The sequence below is a fragment of the Loxodonta africana genome, chromosome 22, assembly GCF_030014295.1.
Source record: "Loxodonta africana isolate mLoxAfr1 chromosome 22, mLoxAfr1.hap2, whole genome shotgun sequence".
Classification (NCBI taxonomy): Eukaryota; Metazoa; Chordata; class Mammalia; order Proboscidea; family Elephantidae; genus Loxodonta; species Loxodonta africana.
The window spans coordinates 20,375,762-20,401,507 of NC_087363.1; the positions used below are offsets into that span (position 1 = coordinate 20,375,762).

The 25,746-nt window shown below is 39.9% G+C and overlaps 1 protein-coding gene across 30 annotated transcripts in view; it reads left to right on the forward strand.

The window, feature by feature from the left end:
- PBRM1 (polybromo 1) overlaps nt 1-25,746 on the forward strand; it is a 125,737-nt gene that overhangs the window by 47,650 nt on the left and 52,341 nt on the right. For 15 of the 30 annotated variants that reach the window (XR_010318972.1, XM_064274414.1, XM_064274416.1 and 12 more), the window contains 5 exons: nt 3,198-3,295; nt 5,366-5,410; nt 12,897-13,173; nt 18,247-18,352; nt 23,202-23,844. Coding sequence is in view for 28 of the 30 variants with exons in the window: in XM_064274414.1 (XP_064130484.1) it covers nt 3,198-3,295; nt 5,366-5,410; nt 12,897-13,173; nt 18,247-18,352; nt 23,202-23,844 (1,169 nt within the window). In the remaining 2 variants the exon portion in view is untranslated. Of the gene's footprint in view, nt 1-3,197; nt 3,296-4,400; nt 4,547-5,365; nt 5,411-12,896; nt 13,174-18,246; nt 18,353-23,201; nt 23,845-25,746 lie in introns of those variants that run through there. The other 15 variants (XM_023547633.2, XM_023547636.2, XM_023547638.2 and 12 more) reach the window with 2 other exon arrangements.

A 25,746-nucleotide genomic window follows, 5' to 3' on the forward strand; every position in this document is an offset into this window, starting at 1 on the left:
TAATTTCAGGGTACTCAGGAAATTTCTCTCCAGTCACATATGATATTCCATCATTAGGTTTTACCCGTTTGGTTGTAGACTTTGTCTCTATTAAGGTAGGGTTGATCCTAGGCTAAAGGACATTTTAAGGCTAATTAATCATTGTATAATATCCATGAGTTTATCATACGCTTTCTGAGAGCACACCTTGTAGGGCATCTGAGGTCACAGGTCACCTAGGGGTTTTAGTACAAGAAGGCATAGGTATGAAATACAAATTGGGTCTACCTGGCATATTTTGGTAAAATCTTACTGGAAAGAGATCTCAGAGAGAGGAGGCAACCAAGGTAATGTAGATCACTCATAGAATCTTCATTTTGTATGGTCGACAATGTGATTTTAAAACACTGCTGTGCATTTCAGGTGTTTCCTATTCAGTACTCTGTGTGTGTGTTCCCTAAGCCTGCTGTGGTTGGGCTTTCAGCTGTTCCGCAGGAGGTCTTTAGAAATGCATGTATTAAAAAGTAGAGCTTCTGGTTACCAGGGGCAGAAAGAGGGGGAAGAGGGGGTTAAAGGTGATGGAAAAATCACATTGATTGAGGATAAGGGTATACAACCAATTATTGTAGTTGCTGTCAATAAGTACACCCGTAAAAAGTTGAATTGGCAAAAGTTGTGTGATAGATATATTTACAACAATGACAAAAAAAAGAGTAGCTGCTCATGCTGCTTTTGTACAACCAAACACCTCATGGAATTTGGTTCTTTGGAGTTTAGGCTCATGGTTTCATGGGGCATCCCAGTTAATTGGCCTACCGATGTGTTCACTGCTTTGGTTCTACATCCTAGTTCTTTGCGTAGTGCCTGGAGTCTTAAAAAAAACTTCCAAGTGGCCATCCAGGCACAACACTTGGTCTCTGTTCACCTGGAGCAACAGAGGAAGAAGGAGAGTCAGGAATAGGAGGAGGATATGGGATGTGTGGCTCATTCCTCCATGAACAAGTGCCTCCTTTGCCATGAGACCAGAAGAAGTGGTTGGTGCCCAGCTACCATTACTGAACATTTTGATCAAAGATTCTGTAGAAGAATCCTAATCAAAAAGGGGAAAACATAGAACAGGATTTGAAATTCTTGGGGACTCCAGACTTTCTGGAGCCTTGGAGGCTGGATGAACCTCTGAAACTGTTGCCCTGAGATCATCTTTAAACCTTAAACCAAAAATATCTCCTGAAGCTCCATGGACACATCCAAACTCCCTGAGGGACCGAATTACTGGGCTGAGGGCTGTGGGGACCGTGGTCTTGGGGAACACCTAGCTTAATTGGCATAACATAGTTTATAAAAAAAAATGTTCTACATTCTACTTTGGTGAGTAGCGTCTGGGGTCTTAAATGCCTGTGAGCAGGCATCTAAGATACTCCACTGGTCTCACCCCTTTGGGAGCAAGGAATAATGAGGAAAACCAAAGATACAAGGGAAAGATTAGTCCAAAAGACTAATGGACCACATCTACCACAGCCTCCACCAGACTCCTCCATCCAGTACAGCTAGATGGTATACGGCTACCACCACCGACTGTGGTGACAGGGATCACGATAGAGGGTGTCAGACAGAGCTGGAGAAAAATGTAGAACAAAATTCAAACTCACAGAAAAAGACTAGACTTACTGGCCTGACAGAGACTGGAGAAATCCTGAGAGTATGGCCCCTGGACACCATTTTAGCTCAGTTAATAAAGTCACTCCTGAAGTTTACCCTTCAGCCAAAGATTAGACAGGCCCACAAAACAAAATGAGACTAAAGGGGTACAACAGGACTAAGAGGCAGGAAGAGACAGGAAAGCTGGTAATAGAGAACACAAGGCCAAGAGAAGAGAGTACTGACATGTTGTGGAATTGTTAACCAGTGTCATAAAACAATATGTGTACTGTTAAATGAGAAATTAGTTTGTTCTGTAAACCTTCATCTAAAGTAAAAAAAAAAAAAAAAACCTGAAGTTGTCTTAAAACCACATAACATTTTAGCTTAACTAGTTTAAAAAAAAAAAAAAGACCACATACTAGGTCATAAAGCAAGCCTTAGCAGAATCCAAAACTTCGAAATATTACAAAGCATCTTCTCTGACCATAAGGCCATAAAAGTAGACATCGATAACAGAAAAACCAGGGAAAAGAAATCAAACACTTGGAAACTGAAAAATACCCTGCTCAAAAATGACTGGGTTATAGAAGACATCAAGGATAGACTAAAGAAATGCATAGAATCCGATGAGAATGAAAACACTCAGAACCTTTGGGACACAGCGAAAGCAGTGGTCAGAGGTCATTTTATATCAATAAATGCACACGTACAAAAAAAAAGCCTGCCTTGGGCATTATGCTCTTTTAAGAACTATCTATATGGGATCAAATTGACAACAGCAACTCCAGAGATTATTTAGGAACCTTAGGGGACAGTGAGTTTATGTTAATGCGGGAGGAACAACTCAGAAAAGGAGGGCGAGAATGGTTGCACAACTCAAAGAATGTAATCAGTGTCACTGAATTGTACATGTAGAAACTGTTGGTGTGATGTTTTGCTGTATATATTCCCAACAACAAAATAAATAAAATTCAGGAGAAAAAAAAAGTAGATCTTCTTTCACGTAATTTTTTTTTTTCTTAGCCACACTGCCCCTTAGAAGTCAAGAATACCAAAGACCCTCTTTGAGTTGGCTTTACTTAAATGTGGCCACCAGAGCTGGATCCCCCTACAACTTCCCTCAATACTTTTAACATACCTGTGCCCTTTGTAGTCTTAAATGCTGTTTAAAAAAAAGAAACCAAACCCACTGCCGTCGAGTCAATTCTGACTCATAGCGACCCTACAGGACAGAGTAGAACTGCCCCATACGGTTTCCAAGGAGCGCCTGGCGTATTCAAACTGCTGACCTCTTGGTTAACAGCCGTAGCACTTAACCACTACACCATCAGGATTTCCAAAATGCTGTTTAGCTACTCTTAATTCTGCAACTCTAGATCCAGTTTTTAACCTCCTGCCACACAGGCTTTTGTTAAATCAGGTTATTGAAAATTTTTAATGATTCTTTAATTTTGTGCATCCTACTTTTGAGTATATCTGAGTGAATCTGATGTGTAGCTGTTTAAAATTCATATATTCTAAGAGTTTAAGAGTGTTCAGCAAAGTGAACTTGACTTCCAGGATCTGCTCTTTTTTAGGCAAAAAAGAAAGAGCTTGCCAGGAGAGATGACATCGAGGATGGAGACAGCATGATCTCTTCAGCCACCTCTGATACCGGTAGTGCCAAAAGGAAAAGGTATATACTTTCCTCATAGCTGGAGGCTTCTCACTTCCTGTTTATTTTGTTTTAGATGAATGAAGAAAAGTTTTTTTAAGCTATCAAGTATAAATTCTCTTGTAAGCTTTAAATACTTGATAGCATGTCTTCTTTTAGCATTCATTTGTAAATTAGATGATTAGCTTTTTTTTTAATGCAAGTGCCACATCGTTTTTTAGATCACATAGAGAAAAATGGCAGCTACATGTGTAGCTTGGCAAAACATTATTTTGCCTAAGTTATTTTCTGAAATGTGGCATTTTAAGAGTACTGCTGCAGTCTAATTTAGGTAATTTCTACGTAGCAAATAGCAGAAATAGAATACAAATTAGGAAAGGTAAGGAGGCGTTGAGTACTCCCACTGCAGTGAAGGAAGTGTCGCTCTTACGCCTTTGTTTTCCTTGTTAATACGATCTCTGTTTGCCATTGTAAGCATGTCAGATGGTAAAATACCAAATGATAACGTCTTATCATTCATAAAATATTAAGCTAGGTATTTGGATTTCTTTTCTTTCTAACCTTTCTCTTAACTTCCCCTAACTCTTCCTTGATCTCATGGGTTTCATGGAAAGGGATCTTACTGTGAGACTCTGAAGCTGGACTCCTATAAGGAATCATGCAAGACCATCTCTCTTTTGTCTACGCCTCAGCCATGGAGTTTCTCTGGCCTAATCATTGTGGGACACTGTATTCTCCCTCCAGCTTAACTCTCTTACCATCTTTGCCGCAACAGTCAATCCAGGGAGGATATCTTAAATAAGGAATAAGCTAATCACTAATAGCAAGGCTTGAGAGATTTAAAGTTGAATGAAGAAACCATTGGTAACTGTTGACACAGTTCTGAACATGTACTATATGCACCCACTAACATCACAGGATTTAAAAAAGTGGTTTAGAAAGAGAAGCTGTCCTGTTCTCTCCCTCTTACAAGTAGCATTGGAGAAAAAATTTTAGCTTTGACAATAACTTTGCTATGCTGTGCTGTGCCATCATAACTAAGTCGATTGGTGTACCCCGAGATGTCTCCTCCATTACTGGCCTATGAATTTCATCCTTCCAAGTTCTTAATTCCTTGTTATACCAGGAACAACGGAGGAAAAATGTGAAACCAGATCAGAGACATCAAATCAAGAACATCTTTGAGTATAATTGTAAAACTCTACTACAGCATCACCTGTGTTTTCCAGATCAGTCACCAGTCAAAGATAAAAACTTCTCAGACAAAAGAAGGTAATGGAGGCAAAAGTGATGGTACAGTCAGTGCCGGCACTGAATGCAAAGAGAAATCTTAAACTAGTTGAGTGACAAGAAAACAGTTCCAACAGATCCCTCGAAGTTTCGTCTTTGTGGCTTGTAGTTTGTGGGACATCCCAAGTAGATTAAATGAAAGTTATGGCCCTAAAACCTCCTGTAAAAACAGAAGTCTCTTTATGAATAGGTCTCTGGAAGTATTTTTTGTAATAAGGTGAAAAAAGGAAAACGAGAAGAATAAGTGTAAATCATCTGCTAAAGCAGTAAAAGAACAAACCTGGGTTTATTAAAAGGTCGAGAGAAGCAAGTCCTACACTTTGGACTGTGACAAAAGAAATAATATGATGAGCCTTTTAGAAGATAGTTATGTTGGGAAGATTTGGTGATAAGAAATGAACTCTCTAGAATTCAGGCAAACGGCAGCCTAGTGGGTTAAGTTAAGCTTGGCCAGAGAAGTCAGGGCCAAGTTTTGTGAGTACCTCTGAATCTGAGTCCTAAGTATTATGTTAGATTCTATCTTCACTTTGTTTTTTTAGTACCAGAGAGTGTGAGAAAAATTGGATGTGGGTGTGTTGTGCTTCATTCTGGAAGTATGTTCTTCTCCCTCATCGCCCAACCCCTTTAGCCAGAAATCCACCCACTGTCTCCCATGTCGAAATGTTCCAAGTATTCTTAATATCTTTTACCCTCTGGATTGAATAATCCTCCTTTTTCCCAGCCGTGTTTGGTTACACATGATCTTCCAACGTTGCTGTTCTTGTTTCTCTTCACATGTAATGTTTGTCTCTGCTTTCCCAGGAACATTCATGACAGTGAGACGTTGGGTCTCAGGAGGCTATCCAGGTGTGCAGCCCTTTTTTTAATGCATAAACATATTTTAAAAGTATAAATTTTCTGTGGCATGGTCAGTACTGATTAGGTAAAAAGCGAAGTCTTAAGCATGTGAAATAAAACATTATTTGGGTGCCAGTTTATTTTGTGAATAAATAGGTAAATACAGCAGTATAATTGAGAAGTATAGTTAGTAAAATAAATTCAAAATCAGTTAGCCTGGATATGTTCAGGGGTAGCCTTAATTTGTTGTTAGCTTTGCCAGGAGCAAAACGCCCCCTCACCAGTCATCGTGGCTTTACTTCTGCCAGCCGAAGGTAGAGGCTGCTGCTGTGGCGGCATTGCTAGTGTCCAGGGACTGGCAGGGGCTGGACTCCCTTTCAGGGCTGTCTTCGAAAGATTGAGGATGGCGGATGGATGAGACTCAACGTAGACAACCGAAAAGATGTCACTGCGTGTGGACACTGTGCACTGGGCCGTGGTTCTAGAGCATGAGTACATTTCCTTAGTCTCTGGTCGCGACCATGTCTTGTTTCTTTAAAAGCATCTGTTCTTTTGCATGTTACTTATGATTTTAAAAACAGCTATGAGTTGCCTTGTCGTGGCCCAAATAGTAATCATGTGGTGCTTTTGTTTTCCCATTTGCCATCTGGCATTTACAGAGTGTCAGTTGCTTGTACAGCACCAAACTCTGCCCTTACAGGTCATAAAGATGGAAATTCAGTCCTCGTACTCTGCCTGCCAGAAACTGACTGTCCAAGGAAAGAGGCAGATTGAAAACAACTGAAGTTTTTATGTGGGAACAATGTAGTAAAATAATAGCATTTGGTATGCAACTATGTATTTATATAGAAATGTTACATGATTGCCCAAATAGCTTTAGGAAAGATTATTTCCCCACCCTGCTTTTCCTTGAAACTTCAGTGTTTTTTTTCCTGTGTTGCTACCATATGTAGTCCACTGTAGAAATGTACTGTTATCATTGTCTTCTTCCTAATATTTTCCTTAAGAAAAAAATTTCTTCCTCAGTTAGATGGTAAGTTTAAGAAAAAAGATCGTGGCATCTGTTTCTTTCATATCATTCATACTGTATGACACTGATTCTGGGTGTTAGTAGGAATAGAAATTGGTTAATGTGTGTAAAGCATTTAGAACAGGGCCTGGATGCAGTGCGTACTCCATCAGTGTAGCTCTCATTATTTCCTGGGAGTAGTGCCTGTTGACATCAACAACGACTGAGTAGATTTCATTATGTTTTTAGTCATATTATACTAGTCTGAGAAATCTCATTGGAAAAGATAAATAAAAAGGTTTTATTCTTTGAAGCCTTGAAAATGAAATACAGCAAGCCTTTGGGCTTACTTAGCTTAACAGCATGCACTACTAAAGCTCTAGGGCCGCAAGAGAGAGATAGTGCCACATAAATCAGAGACTGCATCACCCTGAGACCGGAAGAACTAGATGGTGCCCAGCTACAACTGATGACTGCCCTGACAGGGAACACAACAGAGAACCCCTGAGGGAGCAGGAGAGCAGTGGAACGCAGACCTCAGATTCTCATAAAAAGACCAGCCTTAATGGTCTGACTGAGACTAGAAGGACTCCGGAGGTCACGGTCCCCAGACCTTCTGCTAGCCCAAAACTGAAACCATTCCCAGAGCCAACTCTTCAGACAGGGATTGGATTGGACTATAAGATAGAAAATGATACTGGTAAGGAGTGAGCTTCTTGGCTCAAGTAGACACAATGAGACTACGTGGGCACCTCCTGTCTGGAGGGAAGATGAGAAGGCAGAGGGAGACAGAAGCTGACTGAATGAACACAGGAGTACAGAGTGGAGAGAAGGAGCGTCCTGTCTCATTACGGGGAGAGCAACTAGGAGTATATAGCAAGGTGTTTATAAAGTTTTGTATGAGAGACTGACTTGTAAACTTCCACGTAAAGCACAATAAAAATATTTTTTTAAAGCTTTAGGGCCAGGGAGCTAAAAACACTGGAAGACTTTGAAGCCCATGAGCAGGGCTGACTTTGATTAGAAAGGCCCTTGGTAAAAGCTTTCTTATGGGAAAGGGAGGGACATGATAAAAGCAGCAAAGTGATTATCAGCTGACCCGATTCTCACTTCTACTGCTTACTCACTTTATGGCCTTAGGTATTCACTTAATCTCTCTAAGCCTCATCTTTGTGTCTGCAAAGTTGGGATAGTGATTGTACCTGGTTCTCAGAGTTTGAAGATTAAATGAGAGTACATAGATAGTGTTTAACACAGTACCTGACACGTGGTAGAAGTGTTAGCTATTACCACACTTAAATAGGAATTCTGTGTGTGTGTGTGTATATGGAAGCATGAGTACGTATAATAAATAATAGGTTCAGAGGAAGAATAATAATAAGGACATTTGAGAAAGTGGTCAGCCACAAGGTAAGAGGGTCAGGACTAACACTGTGATGTTCGAAATTGAAAGGAGAGATCAGATCTAGAAGAGCTATGGAAGAACCCCTAGAACCTGGTAATGAGCTAGTAGGAGCAAATAGTGATGGTGATTCCAGTGTTTCAGACAGGGTTGGGGGTCAGAAGGATGGTGTTGGTGGTGGTCCTGGAGAATCAGGAATACGTGTTGAACAGAGCTTCTACTAACCTATAACCTTAGTGTAAATTAGTAAAAGCACCCATTTCTCAAGACGTGACTTTCATATGTCAGGAAATTGCTATAATATCCTGATTTTTTTTTAGCACAGGGTGCTTTATGGTTCATCATCTGTAAAATTCTAGAATTGTGTTTTATTACAACAATGTCTGATTTGAACAGGGTGAGGGTCTTGTCTGAACTGTTACACTGCTTGAAATTCCTGGAATGAGGGGTGATTTCATTTGAGTTGATTATTGGAGAGATCTTTTAAGCTTAGAGGTTCGAAATTGAATTCCCGATTGTTCCTTGTAAAGCTCAAGCCTCACAAGTGAGATCTTAAGGAAACCGTTTCTGCAGTTTTAAGTACAGATTTCTGTGATACCAAATCCAAGTTCTGAAATTTTCCTTTAGAGTCCTCCTAAAAGTTAAAGTCACCCGTGTACTAATCTGCCTAGTTGTAGAGCTCTGTGGAACTGGAGCTCTGTCCCAAGTTCTGCTTCCTTTGTCCACTTGCTAAAGACCTGGGGTGAGAGACTGCTCTTTCACATCATCGCCCTAGGATGCTTCTTTGGAGAAAGACTTTCCGCTAGCTGAAACTTCCCCTAGATTGCCGTCATCTAATAAGCACTTCTTTACACAGAGACACGTAGGTATTGAGGGGAGAAAATGATAGGAATAATTCCAGGGCCACAAAGGGAAGTGAACAGTCAGAGTGAAGACGAAGACGATGAGGGATGATCCCAACACAGGGAAACAGGGAGAATCCCTTTGTTTATTTTCCCTCCTAATTAGACCATTTTCAGTTTGCCATGAGCTTTATGATGTTGGGAAGACAGGCATTTCTAAAACATTTTTAAATCTTAAAGAGTAGATATTTTTCCCAGCTGTTAATTATTTTTTATTTTGGTTTTGTTTCTGCTTTTAATACAATACTTTGAACCCTGGTGGGAAAATATCAGGCCTTTGGCTTCTTCATGACCCAGCAGTTGAGTGAGTGGCCAGGGGTACTGGTGTCAGAGACTCATATGGCCACGTAGTTTTTTGTCATCGTTTTTAATTTTATTTCTTTATCGTTGAGAATATACACTGCAAGACATACACCAGTTCAGCAGTTTCTACATATATAATTCAGTGACGTAGATTACATTATTTTTTTTTAACATTGTTTATTAGCATAGTAAGAAATGCAGACTTTAGTCCACAACATATAACCAATTCACTGAGTGACTTCTATCCCACGCCTTACAGTTAACAGCTTGAGGTATTCCACTACAGGTTTTCACAAGTCCTGATTCAAACCTTTGATCCTTTTACAATAAAATAGATTGGCATATAAGATAAAATAACGTTAATTACTCATTTCCTATATGGTGTCTTATAGCCATGTGTCTATATATATGAGGTGACTGTCTCTAAAAACTGTATTAAATGTCAGTGTTCCCTCCCAAAAAGGAAAAATTCCAATTTTCTTATTTTTTTAATAAACAAAAAAGCGTGCTGTCTTGCCTATAGAGAAGTGGTTAACTTTGGTGAAGGCTAAGACAGCACACTGTAGTGGGGAACCCAGTACAACTTGTACAAGGCAAGATCACGGAAGCTCCATGGACACATCCAGACTCCCTGAGGGACCGAGTTACTGGGCTGAGGGCTGTGGGGACCACGGTTTCAGGGAACATCCAGCTCAATTGGTATAGCATAGTATATAAAGAAAATATTCTACATTCTACTTTGGTGAGTGCCGTCCAGGGTCTTAAAAGCTTGTGTGCGGCCATCTAAGATACTCCAGTGGTCTCCCCACTTCAGGAGCAAGGGAGAATAAAGAAAACTGCAGACACGAGGGAAAGATTAGTCCGAAGGAGTAGTGGACCACAACTACCATGGCCTCCACCCAACTGAGTCCAGTACAGCTAGATGGTACCTGGCCACCACCACCAACTGCACTGACAGGGATCACAGTAGGGGGTTCCGGACAGAGCTGGAGAAAAATGTAGAACAAAATTCAAACTCACAAGAAAAGACCACACTTACTGGCCTGACAGAGACTGGAGAAACCCTGAGAGTATGGCCCCCAGACAGCCTTTTAGCTCAGTAATGAAGTCACTCCTGAGGTTCACCCTTTAGCCAAAGATTAGACAGGCCCATAAAACAAAACAAGTCTAAAGGGGCACACCAGCCCGGGGGTAAGGACTAGAAGGCAGGAAGGGACATGAAAGCTGATAATAGGGAACCCGAGGTAGAGAAGGGAGAGTGTTGACATGTCCTGGGGTTTTTAACCAGTGTCATAAAACAAAATGTATACTGACTGTTTAATGACAAACTAGTTTGTTCTGTAAACCTTCATCTAAAGTACAACAACAAAAAAAAAAAGGCATGTTGTCTTGGAAGGACTTTACATAAATGGCCATGTGTATAACCTGTACAAAATTAAGCTGTTTTAAATTTACATACTACTAGTGACTGAACCCAAATGTCTAAATGTACATTTTTTTTCCGTACTACATTTCAACTAATATTGCAGGACTAATGACAGTTTTAAAAGTTGCTATTACCAATTCTGTCTACTGTAGCAAGGTACCCTAAGTTACAACAAAATCTTGGGAAATAAGACTGAAAATACCTGTTACAGAAATACCCTACTGTTTACCAACTTCTGCCCTCCCCCACTCCTTCGAAATCATAGCAGCTCTCTTCTGTGCAGACAAATAATGTAATAATTGTGAAAACTCAATTTACGTAGCATATCTCTTGGTCCACTGGCCATTCTGTCATGTTCTGCTCTGTTGCTCATATACTGAGTGGCAATGCTTCCCACCAAAGGGTCGGCAAGGTAACAGTCTGTGAGAAGTCTGTAACCATTTGGAAATGGTTAATGCTGGACTCCAGTTATCTTTCAGTGTGTCCCAGCAGTAACTCCTTGACTGTTAATATTACAGTGGTAGGTTCTTGTCTAAATGTAATCTTTGGAGGCTTGAAGGGGATATTCTGGTGTAAAAGTGATATTGAGGAAGAATACACCACCCTCATATACGGATCCTGGAGGCCCTAGAATGGTTGATCTTCATTCACAGATCTTATCACCTTTGGGATCAGCACTGCAGTTAGGTGAAGAGTCTAAAGTGATGTCTGCCAGTTCCTCCTGAATCCTGCCAACTGTCATGGGTGGCCGGGGTGGCCTAGGACGCAGGGTGAACCCTCCCCAGCGGTCACCCAGACGGCCTCCACTGCTGCCTCCAGCCGGAACCGAGATCAGTTACATTCTTTGAGTTATACAACCACTCTCAACGTCCTTTTTCAAGTTGTTCCTCTTCCATTAACATAAACTTCACTACCCCCTAAGGTTCCTGTCTAATCTTTCAAGTTGGCTGTTGTCAGTTTGATCTCATATAGATAGTTCGGAAAAGAGCATAATGCTCAAGGCAGACGTTTTTAACTAGTTGAGCTAAACTATTGTTTGGTTTTAAGACTTCAGGGAATTTTTTTGGTTTAAGGTTTGAAGATTATCTCAGGGCAATAGTTTCAGGAGTTCACCCAGCCTCCATGGCTCCAGAATGTCTGGAATCCATGAGAATTTTAAATTCTGTTCTGCATTTTCCACCTTTTAATCAGGATTCATCTATAAAATCTTTGATCAAAATGTTCAGTAATAGTAGCCAGGCACCATCCAGTTCTTCTGGTCTTATCAGTCACATAGCTTGCTTCAGGAATGAACTTTCTTCCCCTTATAGGATAGGAAACAGATAATAAATATTTATCTCTAAGTAAAGTACTACATTTAGGATCTTAGGGTCTTAGTAAATGCTTGTTGAATAGAAATTAAGCCATAGCCATTTCTTCTTAATACCTACCTGACTGTTCACTTGAAGACTGCTGTTCAAGTCTGGCTAAAGTTTCTTTCTCAGTTCTGAAGACCTAAGACCAGGGGATCAGACACCAGATCAGATCATCTCTTCTAATAATTGACTGGCGGCTCTCCTGGGCAAGTTACTCAGTGTCTCTGAGCCAGTTTCTTCATCTAGTAGGAGACTAGACTGACCATCTGCTCTCTTGGGCTCCTTTTGGCTTTGGTTCTAATCTGTGGTCCCTTATACTTTGTTCCATATCACTCGCATCTGTTTCTCAGCATCACATCTCACTGAAGGAATTTAGAGGACAAGACAGGGATTCACACTCAAGAATGAAAATTTTGGGAGCTTAGGTGAACCTCAGACAATTTATTCTTTAAGATAGGTTGATGTACAGGGATGGTGGAATAATACTGATGAAGGAAGGAAAAGGGGAACTGACCCTGACAAAATAAATCCAAGAGAGACTTGTAGCCACTGTAGAGACACTAGTCTGGCAGATCCCCTCTCTTGTTTTCTGAAAACCAGAATATATATGCAGGTGTTCAGTAGAGGTTTTCTTAAGAGATGGAACACTTCTCTGTGTTAGGTTGTTTGTTTGTTTGTTAGGCTTGAAAGCAAAGGTTGTTAGAAATGATAGGGAATCTACTAGTTTTGCTGCGCTTTCGTTCTGTTCATCTTAAAAACAAAAAATGGGTTCAAGTGATAATAGAATTTCATTTTCTTTGGGTGTCAGACAGGTCTTTTTTTAAACATTTGATTTCATGAGCTGTTATAAACAAGTTTGTCTGCTGTTCATTGGCTGCTCCTGCCAGGTTCACTATGTTTTAACCATTTTGGAAATTTTCCTAACATTTGCTGATAGCTTCCAGCATGTTTAGTGTGTATGTGGTATATGTAATCAGTGAATCATAATCATTATGAAGCACCTGCCCACCAGATTAATGATTGTTTCATGCTTGTCCTTGTATAAAGAAAACTGAACACGATCTCATTTTTCTCTTTCTATACCTCCTCCCTCAACAGTAAAAAGAACATAAGAAAGCAGCGAATGAAAATCTTATTCAATGTTGTTCTTGAAGCTCGAGAACCTGGTTCAGGCAGAAGACTTTGTGATTTATTTATGGTTAAACCATCCAAAAAGGATTATCCTGATTATTATAAAATCATCTTGGAGCCAATGGACTTGAAAATAATTGAGCATAACATTCGCAATGACAAATATGCAGGGGAAGAGGGAATGATAGAAGACATGAAGTTGATGTTCCGGAATGCCAGGCACTACAACGAGGAGGGCTCCCAGGTAAGACAAGGGGGCCTCCAGATGTGGGGTAGGCATATCTTCTTTTGGATGCTGGTGGAAGAATGCATGGTAAGAGACCAGCTCTGGAGGCCTAACTTAGGTTATTCTTCTCAGTGACTAGGTTAATAGTTCGTCATTTCTTAGTTGTTTAAAATGGTAAGCAGTACATTATAGAGTTAAAAGCTTATACTCAGTAGTCTGACATCCTAGATTTGAATCTGCTCTACCAACTGCTCTGTCAGTAACTTATCCTTTCTGAGCCTTAGTTTCTTCATTTATAAATTAAAGGTAATAGTAGTACTTGTGTCAAGGTTGTAGAATTTAAACGAGGTAATAAAGAGTAATTAGCACGGTACTCTCAAATACTCTCTTTATATTACCTTATTTAAATTCTTTAACCTTGAGTGTTTAGCACAGTCTCCCACACATCTATCAGTTTGTCATACTGTGGGGGCTTGTGTGTTGCTGTGATGCTGGAAGCTGTGCCACCGGTATTCAAATACCAGCAGGGTCACCCATGGCGGATAGGTTTCAGCTGAGCTTCCAGACTAAGACATTCGAGGAAGAAGGACCTAGCAGTCTACTTCTGAAAAGAATTAGCCGCTGAAAACCTTATGAAGAGCACGGGAACATTGCTGATACAGTGCCAGAAGATGAGCCCCTCAGGTTGGAAGGCACTTAAAATATAACTGGGGAAGAGCTGCCTCCTCAATGTAGAGTCAACTTTAATGACATGGATGGAGTCAAGCTTTCAGGACCTTCATTTGCTGATGTGACACGACTCAAAATGTGAAGAGACAGCTGCAAACATTCATTAATAATCGGAATCTGGAATATATGAAGTATGAGTCTAGGAAAATTGGAAACCATCAAAAAGGAAATGCAACACATAAACATCGATATCCTAGGCATTAGTGAGCTGAAATGGACTGGTATTGGTCATTTTGACTCAGGCAATTGTATAGTCCACTGTGCCAGGAAGGACAGCTTGAAGAGGAACAGCGTTGCATTCATCATCAAAAAGAACACTGCAAGATCTATCTTGAGTACAACCCTGTCAGTGATAATATCCATACATGTGCAAGGAAGACCAGTTAATATAAGTACTATTCAGATTTACCCATCAACCACTAAAGCCAAAGATGATGAAATTGAAGATTTTTACCAATTTTTGCAGTCTGAAATTGATCTAACATGCAATCAGGATGCGCTGATAACTACTGGCGATTGGAATGCAAAAGCTGGAAACAAAAAAGGATCTGCATTTGGAAAATATGGCCTTGGTGATAGAAACGACATCAGAGATCACATGATTGAATTTTGTAAGACCAACAACGTCTTCATTTCAGTACCTTTTTTCACCAACATAAATAGCGACTGTGCACATGGCCCTCGCCAAATGGAATACACAGGAATCAGATCTACTGCTATGGAAAGAGACGATGGAAAAGCTCAATGTCATCAGTCAGAACAAGGCCAGGGGCCAACTACAGATCAGACCATCAATTACTCATATCCAAGATCAAGTTGAAACTGAAGAAAATTAGAACAAGTCCATGAGAGCCAAAGTACGACCTTGAGTATACCGCACCTGAATTTAGAGACCATCTGAGGAATAGATTTGACACGTTGAACACTAATGACTGAAGACCAGATGAGTTGTGGAATGACATCAAGGGCATAATACATGAAGAAAGCAAGAGGTCATTGAAAAGACAGGAGAGAAAGAAAAGACCTAAGTGGATGTCAGAAGAGACTCTGAAACTTGCTCTTGAACACTGAGTAGCTAAAGTTAAAGGAAAAAATTATGTAAAAGATCTGAACAGACGATTTCAAAGGGTGGCTGAAGAAGACAAAGTAAAGTATTATAATGACATATGCAAAGAGCTGGAGATAGAAAACCAAAAGGGAAGAACATGCTCAGCACTTCTCAATCTGAGAGAACTGAAGAAAAAATTCAAGCCTTGAGTTGCTATACTAAAGGATTCTACAGGGAAAATACTAAACACCACAGGAAGCATCAAAAGAAAGCGGAAGGAACACACAGAGTCACTATACCAAAAAGAATTGATCAACATTCAGCCATTTCAGGGGGTAACATATGATCAGGAACTGATCGTACAGAAGGAAGAAGTCCAAGCTGCACTGAAGGCATTGATGAAAAACAAGGCTCCAGAATTGAAGGAATGCCAATTGAGATGTTTCAGCAAACGGATGCAGTGCTGGAAGTGCTCACTTGTCTATGCCAAAAAATTTGGAAGAGAGCTTTCTGGCCAACTGACTGGAAGAGATCCGTATTTATGCCTATTCCCAAGAAGGGTGATCCTGCCGAATTTGGAAACTATCGAACAATACCATTAATATCACATGCAAGCAAATTTTGCTGAATGTCATTCAAAAGTACCTGCAGCAGTATATCAACAGGGAACTGCCAGAAATACAAGCAAAATTTAAAAGAGGACATGGAAACAGGAATATCATTACTGATGTCAGATGGATCCTGGCTGAAAGCAGAGAATACCAGAAAGATGTTTACCTGCGTTTTTTTTGGCTATGCTAAGGTATTTGACTGTGTGGATCATAATAAATTACGGATAATGTTGCAGAGAATGGGAATTCCGGAATACTTAATTGTGCTTATGAGGAATCTGTACATGGATCAAGAGGCAGTTTGAACAAAACAAGAGGATACTGCATGGTTTAAAGTCAGGAAGGGTTGTGTCAGGTTTGCATTCTTTCACCATACCTATTCAATCTGTATGCTGAGCAAATAATCTGAGAAACTGGACTACATGAAGAAGAGCGAGGCATCAGGATTAATGGAAGACGCATTAACAACTTGCATTATGCAAATAACACAACCTTGCTTGTTGAAAGTGAAGAGAACTTCAAGCATTTACTGATGAAGATCAAAGACCACAGCCCTCGGTGTAGATTACACCTCAACGTAGAGAAAACAGAAATCCTCACAACTGGACCAATAGGCAACATCATGATTAATGGAGAAAAGATTGAAGTTGTCAAGGATTTCATTTTACTTAGATTGACAATCAACACCCATGGAAGCAGCAGTCAAGAAATCAAAAGACAAGCTGCATTGGGCAAGTCGGCTGTAAAAGACCTCTTTAAAGTGTTGAAAAGCAAAGATACCACCTTGAGAACTAAGGTGCACCTGACCCAAGCCATGGTGTTTTCAGTTACCTCATATGCATGCAAAAGCTGGGCAATGAATAAGGACGACCAAAGAAGAATTGATGCCTTTGAATTATGGTGTTGGCGAAGAGTATTAACTATACCATGGACCGTCAAAAGAACGAACAAATCTGTCTTGGAAGAAGTACGACCAGAATGCTCCTTAGAAGCAAGAATGGCAAGACTACGTCTCACTTACTTTGGACATGTTTACCAGGAGGGGTCAGTCCCTGGAGAAGGACATCATGCTTGGTAAAGTAGAGGGTCAGCGAAGAAGAGGAAGACCCTCAGTGAGATGGCTGCAACAGTGGGCTCGAGCATAGCAACAATCGTGAGGATGGCACATGACTGGGCAGTGTTTTGTTAGTTGTGCATAGGGTCTCTATGATTCGGAACCAACTTGATGGCACCTAACAAGAATAGCAACGTTTAGCACGGTACCAAATAAGCACTCAAATGAAAGCTGATAGCGTTAAAATCATTCATCATCATTATGGTTACTGTCCTCCATGGCCGTACTTCAAGGACAATACATGAAATTGTATGATTAATAAGAGCTGATACCGACTCGATGGCACTGGCATATGGTATTCCCATAAATGCACTTCTAAATAGTTGATTTGGGTATGAAGCATCTTGCTTTCCAGTTCTTTATTGGCATAATAAGACATACCTCCTTCTTTGATATTTTTTCTATCTGATATCCTTTATATACTTTAAATCTCTGCAAATAACACTTTCCGATCAATTCCTTTTTTCTGCTATTACAATTAAATATAAGTAAAGTAGGCACTGAGGGTGCTTCTGGATCCCATGAATGGTTTTCTCTATCCTAGGAATTTTACACTGGCTACTGTGCCACTTGTCTATGATTGCTAGAGAAAAAAGCCACTCTTAAGAGAAGTGGCTAAAGAAGAGAGGCCACTTATTCTCTCAGCCCCTCTGATCTGGTAGGCAATCAGGGGAGGACATAGCGTCTGCTGGGAGGGGAAGGGAGGCAGCTATGGAGGCAAGGCCATCAGGTGAGTAACCTTGTTCTTGGCTACGTGTTATCTCCGTTGCCTCAGCCTTCAGAGGGAAATCATTAAGCAGAGATTGTTGCCAATTCTACAGATTAGATTCCAGACTGTGAGCTCACTCTTTCTAAACATAGATTTGGAATTTAACAATATTTGAGATACTGCTCTCCAACTATCAGATGTTTTTTTTCATGCCTAATTTCCATTGAGCTTAGCCTGCTACCTTGAGTTTCCAGTGGAAGAGAGAAGTTTTTGAAGAAAACAGCACATGTAAATGTGTTGTAAAACTTCCACTGAAACCTTCAATGATCTGCTGCCATCCAAAGCCAACCCCACTGCCAACGAGTCCATTCCAACTCATAGCAACCCTATAGGGCAGAGTAGAACTGCCTCATAGAGTTTCCAAGGCTGAAAATCATTACCGAAGCAGACTGCCACAACTTTCTCCCACAGAGCGTCTGGTGGGTTAGAACTGCCACAACTTTCTCCCACAGAGCGTCTGGTGGGTTAGAACTGCCACAACTTTCTCCCACAGAGCGTCTGGTGGGTTAGAACCGCCGACCTTTCAGTTAGCAGCCCAGCACTTTATCCACTGCACCAACAAGGCTCCTTGATATACTACAGACTTTAGAGTGCATGTCTGCACATTGGAACCACCTGGGAAGCTTAAGAAAACAGATTGAGACCGAAGCCCACCCCACAGAGATTGTGATTTTATTACTCTGTAGTGAGCCCAACCTTGTTTTGTTTTTTAGCTCCAGTTGTCCTAAACGGTGTTTTAAAGCTTCTTTATGAATGTGTACTATACTTCAATTAAAAATTTCTTTTAGAAAATAACTTTAAATCTATTTATGGAACATAGGTATACAACGATGCACACATCCTGGAGAAGTTGCTCAAGGATAAAAGGAAAGAGCTAGGCCCGCTGCCTGATGAGGATGACGTGGCTTCTCCCAAACTCAAGCTGAGTAAGGCATCCTCGCCCTTTGTTACTCCATTTAGTCTGGCCAAGGATAGCTTACTGAAGTGCTGAAATAATATTTAATTAATCGGTGAATATATTTGCACTCACTAGCACTCCAGCACGGAGTTTCTTCCCTCTTCGCAAGCACTCCTTTTTATTGCCTTTTAAATAGTTAAACTGTGGGAAAGGCCTGTGACTATCAAAGGTTGTGTTTACTTTCTTGAATGCTGTGGACATTTTGTAAACATTAAATAGTAAGAATAAGTATTTTTTACCTTTAGGTGATGCCTAGAAGAGTACAGTGGAAGATTTCTTTCTTACTCCTTTTTTTTTTCTTTTGGCATGTTCGTTTGGTAATTACCAGATTTAAAAATGAATCCCAGAAGCTCCTACTAGACTTGAGAATTTGAGAGGTTAGGGATGCCCAGCTACTGTGCTATGAGTTAACTCAGCTGTCCTGCAAGCATGGTCTGTAGGAAGTTGCTTTATTAAAAGCTATAAGGGAAGAGGATACAGTAAAAGTAATGAATACCACTGGGCTAAACAAGAGGTTTCTACCTTACTTAAAATATGTAAATAAAATAAATACCAAGCAAATGATAGTGATGTTCTCAGATAGTCTTTAGAGCCATATTTACTAAAGGGAGGGAAAAAAACAGACCCTGTTTTTTATGTGAAATAACTGTAAACTGAATTTCACAGTAGCTTTGGTGTGATTCACTGCCAAGTGGTAGTTCCTTCTTATTGAGGCACTTACCTTTCTTGAAATTTTAAAAGCATGCTGGTTGAAACTGATAATTTCACAAAGATCAAATAGCAAAAGTACAGAGCTTTTCTTATTTTACTTTATAGGGACATAATATCTTTCAAAACTAAAACTGAATTTCATAAGTTGAATTAGGAGACTAATGATAGCTAAAGAACAGTTAAACAGTAATAAAAAAATAAAAATAAAATAATTTTTTTTTTAATTTATACACATGTATATATGTTGTTAAGTGCTGTTGAATTGGTTCCAACTCACAGCCACCCTGTGCACAACAGAACAAAACACTGCCCGATCCTTCGCCATCCTCACAGTTGTTGCTATGCTTGAGCCCATTGTTGCAGCCACTGTGTCAATCCATCTCGTTGAGGGTCTTCCTCTTCTTCGCTGACCCTTTACTTTACCAAGCGTGATGTCCTTCTTTAGGGACTGATCCCTCCTGATAACATGTCCGAAGTATGTGAGACATAGTCTCACCATCCTTGCTTCTAAGGTGCATTCTGGTCGTACTTCTTCCATGACAGATTAAGTGCATACATATATATTTGAAAGTTCAGAGAATAAATAGGTTCAGCATTTACCAAGATTGTGCCATGCTTATATCCTATATACCTTTTTTCCCCAAATTATTGTAAAGCAAATCCAATCGTGTCATTTCGTTTCTACCTAATTCAGTATGCATCTGTAAAAAATGGAGACATTTTCTAAGATAACCATGAAGTCATTATCACATCTACTACCTGACAAATTTTCAAATTTTTCTAATTGTCTCATAAATATTTTTACATTTGGTTTCTTCCAGTCAGGATCTAAATAAGTTCTATATTTTACATTTGATTGTTATGCCCGTGAGCTCTTGTACTCTAGAGCAGTTCTCCTCCTCTTATTTCCTCATGCCATTAACTCATGGAGAAAACTGGGCCACTGCCTTGTGTGGTGTCCCAAGTTGTAGATTAGTCAGTTTGTTTCCTTGTGATGTCAATTAATTTTTTCCTTCATCCCCCTTATTTCTTGTACATGGGAGTTAACTCTGAAGACTTGATTAGATTCCATTTCTGCTTGGCAAGGATATTTCATAAGAGGTTTTCTCCACTTATATCACATCTTGAAGAACAGTGTCTAGATGAGGTTGGATTCAAATAATGGTCCATCCATTGCATTTGAGTGATAGTAAGCCTCTTTTTATCTCTAAGTTCCTCTTTCATTTTCCCCTCCCCACTCCTTATAGTTTTTTTTTTTTTGTTGAAGGGCTTGCAACGCAGTTATTTAATGTATTCTTCTGTCCTTTGTTTTCTCCTGTAAATTGGTAGTTGAAGCCAAAGGCTCGATCACATTCAGTTTGGATCCCCTGTTCCCTCACTTTGGTACAAAAGACAACTTCATAGGTGCTTTGTGTTTCTCAGGTGGCACATGATAGCTGGTTGTTTCTCTTAACTGCTGCTCATGTTCACTTCATTAATTCATCAAAGGGATGTAAAATTGCGATAGTTTAATTTCATCATTCCTTGCTCATTTATAAGGAGCCCTGGTAGTGCAGTGGTTAAAGCAATCGACTACTAACTAGAAGTTCAGCGGTTTGAAACCACCAGCAGCTCCACGGAAGAAAGATGTGACAATCTGCTTCCATAGAGATTTATAGCCTCAGAAATCCTATCACGTTGCTGTGAGTCGGAATTGACTTGACTGAAGTGGGCTTGGGCTTTTTTTGGTGCTCGTTTATTAACTGTAAGACTTCCATATAGAGAAACTTTACCTCTGCCAAAATTTGGGTATCCAGTGGTACACGGTGTTTTGTTGTTGTTGTTTTGTTTTGTTTTTTTGAAAGGAGGATAAAAGCTTGGATTTTTTCTTTTTTGGCTTGTTTTCCCCTTCGTTTACTGGTTTTTAAAATAGTGCATTGCTTACAATAGTTCTCCAACATTTACCCAGTTTTTTGTTTATTGTTTACATGTCATTAAGAGCTCCCAGATTTAAGCGTGTTGCTGAACTCAGTCCACTGTGGTTGTTGTCTTCACTGATGCTCATGCTGTCCCAGGCTGGTTCCTCTGTTTTTATTTTTATTTATTTATTTATATTGTACTTTAGATGACGGTTTACAGAGCAAACTAATTTCTCATTAAACAATTAATATACATATTGTTTTGTGGCATTGGTTGGCAACTCCATGACCTGTCATCACTCTCCTCTTCTCAACCTCGGGTTTGCCATCACCAGCTTTTCTGTCCCCTCCTGCCTTCTCATCCTTGTCTGGGCTGCTGTGCCCATTTAGTCTCATTTTGTTTTATGGGCCTGTCTCGTCTTTGGCTGAAGGGTGAACCTCAGTAGTGACTTCATTACTGAGCTATAAGGGTGTCTGGGGACCATACTCTGGGGGTGTTTCTCTAGTCTCTGTCAGACCAGTAAGTTTTTTGTTTGTTTTTTGCGGTTTTTTTTTGTGAGTTAGAGTTTTGTTCTACATTTTTCTCCAGCTCTGTCCAGAACCCTGTATTGTGATCCCTGTCAGAGCAGTTGGTGGTGGTAACTGGGCACCATCTAGTTATGCTGAGGTCAGTCTGGTGGAGGCTGTGGTAGTTGTGGTCCATTAGCCATTTGGACTAATCTTTCCTTTGTGTCTTTGGTTTTTCTTCATTCTCCCTTGCTTCAGAACGGGTGAGACCAGTGGAGTATCTTAGATGGCCGTTCATAAGCTTTTAAGACCCTAGACGCTGCTCACCAAAGTACAATGTAGAACATTTTCTTTACAAACTATGTTACGCCAATTGAGCTAGATGTTTCCCAAAACCATGGTCCCCACGCCCTGAGCCTAGTAATTTTCTCAGGGAGTTTGGATGTGCCTGTGGAGCTTCCATGACCTTGCCTTGGACAAGTTGTGCTGGCTTCTCCAGCATTGTGTACTGTCTTACCCTTCACCAGAGTTACCACTTATCTATGGTCAATTTAGTGTTTTTCCTCCCCCCGCCCCCACCCTTCCTCATAACCATCCAAGATTGTTTCTTCTTGTGTATAAACCTTTTCATGAATTTTTGTCATAGGGGACCTCATACAATATTTGTCCTTTTGTGATTGACTTATTTCACTCAGCATAATGCCCTCCAGATTCATCCATGTTGTGAAATGCTTCACAGGTTCATCATTGTTGTTTATCGTTGGGTAGTAGTCCATCGTGTGTATATACCATAGTTTGTTTATCCATTCATCTGTGGATGGGCATCTAGATTGTTTTCATCTTTTTGCAATTGTGAACAATGCTGCAGTGAACATGGGGTATGCATATGTCTATTCGTGTATCGGCTCTTATTTCTCTAGGATGTATTCCTAGGAGTGGGATTGCTGGATCATATGGTATTTCTATTTCTAGCTTTTTAAGGAAGCACCGTATCATTTTCCAAAACGGTCCTGTGTTCTTTTGACATGACCGTGGTAAAACGTTATTAATAGTCTTTACTCTCTGGTGTTTCAAAATATGCCCTGCTCATCTTGTGCAAACTGGGAATAAACCATTTGCCAAAAAGCACTAATCTTTTAGTGGAAATTAATGTTTCAAAACTGTAATCTGGAATACCCTGGTACTGAGTTGGTCACTGTTTCTAGGCATTTTTAGTGGCTAGAGCTAGGAAATATGTTTGTGTATATATTTACATTTAAAGATAAAAGACACCATGAAGTCATACTGGTATTTTCAATAAAGATTCAAAGCTACAGGTTTTTTTACTCCATCTTTTCTGTCTTATAGCTGTGTCTCTTTTTCGTTTTTTCCCATGAAGAAATCTCAGTTCTCAAGGATACTAGAGGTGATGGAATTAGAATGTCACACAGCTACTCATGTGCTTTATTCCATCTTAATCATAACTGTCTAAGCATAACAGTACTTATTCTCCCACCAAAAATATGATTATTTAAAATAAATTAAATTTTTTCTAGTTCTTTTTTGTCTTTAGTCTGTATTTCAGTAATCGTGTGCTAATTAATTACTGTGTTTTACAAATCACATGGAGTAGTCCCTTTCTTATGGTTATGCCATAAACTCTATACAGATTTAGGTTCATTTATTTAATTTTGTCCGTTAACATTAAATCTGTTTCTTTAGGTAGGAAGAGTGGCATTTCTCCTAAGAAGTCAAAATACATGACTCCAATGCAGCAGAAATTAAATGAAGTCTATGAGGCTGTAAAGAACTATACTGATAAAAGGGGTCGCCGCCTCAGTGCCATATTTCTGAGGCTTCCCTCCAGATCCGAGCTGCCTGACTACTATCTGACCATCAAAAAGCCCATGGACATGGAAAAAATTCGAAGCCACATGATGGCCAACAAGTACCAAGATATAGACTCTATGGTTGAGGACTTTGTCATGATGTTTAACAATGCCTGTACATACAATGAGCCTGAGTCCCTGATCTACAAAGATGCACTTGTCCTACACAAAGTCCTGCTTGAAACTCGCAGAGACCTTGAGGGAGATGAGGACTCTCATGTCCCGAATGTGACCTTGCTGATTCAGGAACTTATCCACAATCTTTTTGTGTCAGTCATGAGTCATCAGGATGATGAGGGGAGATGCTACAGTGATTCCTTAGCAGAAATTCCTGCTGTGGATCCCAGCTTTCCAAACAAACCTCCCCTTATTTTTGACATAATTAGGAAGAATGTTGAAAATAATCGTTACCGGCGGCTTGACTTATTTCAAGAGCATATGTTTGAAGTATTGGAAAGGGCAAGAAGGATGAACCGGTATGTTTTCACAGTCATTTCTTTTTGAGAAAGTGATATTTAATGCAAAACCAAAAGGAATACTGGTTTGATGTACGGTTTTGGCTTGGGTACCTTATTATAGCTAATAAGGTGCCATTCTGAATTCTAACTGGCCAAAATTTCTAGAGAGATCGTACTCTTGGAGGGAGAGGGCACACTTCTAAATCATCTAGATTAGGCCCAGTGAGAAGGAGTAAACCAAAATTGAAGATCTGTGAAAAAGTATCAGCTCTTAAAATACAACATTTGCAGAACATGATTTTTAAAGAATAAAATGCTAGTAAATTAGAAATAGTTTTTTCTTTTAAAGTTTAAATTCAATCCAAGAATGTCTTAAATAAATTAAAATAGTTTTTGCAGTATTGATCTGAGGTTAGCATTATTTAAATTTGACAACCATTTCAAGAAGTTGAAAAGGCTTCTTTTTTCTTTAATAATCTCAGATTTTTCACCTTAAGAGCAGACGTTAAATGCTCTAAAAGAATCAGCCAAGAGATAACCATGCTTAAATTTCCATCAGATTTCAATTTTCTTTCATTTGACTGGTGATATATCTTTGCCACACATCAATAACACACTGAACTGTTAAAACAGATTCAATTCACCAATTACAGCATGTCTTCTGAGTGCTCTTGGAGGCACCTGGGTAATGTAGATAGTTAAGGGTACTAACCCTCCCTTCCTGGAGCTCAGTCAGTCTTGCCGAAAGCTAGGCCTCTAGCCAGTGTCCCTGGACGTGTGGGGGATTTCCAGCTAGGGAATCTGTGAAGCCCATTAAAGAAAGTGCATTTTCTCTGGACCTTGAAAGAAAAATTTACAGTCACATTTGCTATTCCAATTAAGCACTAGGTATTTGTAAAGCACCATGCTAGGTACTTTATGTAAATTATCTCTAACCCTTATAATAGCCATTCTGTGAAGTTGATAATCTTCCCAGTCTATATGTGAAGAACCCAAGGCACAGGCAGAGAGAAGTGTGTTCCGAAAGTCTCTTAACTAGTAAGTGGTGTGTCTCATCTTGTTCCCCACTGCAGAGTGCCGCTGCTGAGACAGGCACTCACACCAGCCATGGAGCACAGCCAGGCACGGCAAGTCTTGAGCCCTGTGCTCTAAGAGCTTGAAGTCTGACAGATAATACAAGACCCACGCTTAGGAGAAAATAATTCCAGACATAAGACAATATGTAACAACCTGATACTTAGTAAAGATGGTGTTATATGAAATAAGGAACTCTGTGGCCTAGAGTTCTCCTAAAAAGACAGAAGTTATCAGGGAAGAAGAAGAAAATGGGTAGGATTCCGATGAGCAGTGGGGAAGATATTTCAGGTAAGCTGAGGGGTATGAGCAAAAGCATAGGGTTAGGGAACGAATATGGTCTGTTAAGAGACAGGTAGAGTTGGGGCCAAATTGGAGAGGTCCTCAAGTGACACATGAGAGTAAGGACCACAATAAGTGGTCCTTATTCTTAGACAGTGGGAGTAGAAATAGAAAGATGGAGGGACATCTTGTAGTCAAAATCTGCAAGAGCTGTTCCCTTTTTCAACAAATGTTCGTTGAGTAGCTTCCAGTTAGTATTCTGGGTGCTGAGGATACACCAGTGAACAGAACAGACAGAAGCTGTGCTGTCCCTGAGCTTAAACGTCTGTGTGTGTTCTCAGTTTACTCAAGTAGTCCTTAAGTCTAAAGCCACTCTGCCAACCCCGGTTACATCTTGGAGTTAGTTCTGTAATTCTTCCAAAGGTCATTTGTCTCTTAGATTATTAGCAGCTTTGTCTTGTATAGATGACATATTTATTCCAAGAATTAAGCAGATTTGTATCGCTAGGAAATGAGCTCTTTCCATATTCCTGTCGTTGACATGATTTATTTTTGCTTTTGAGA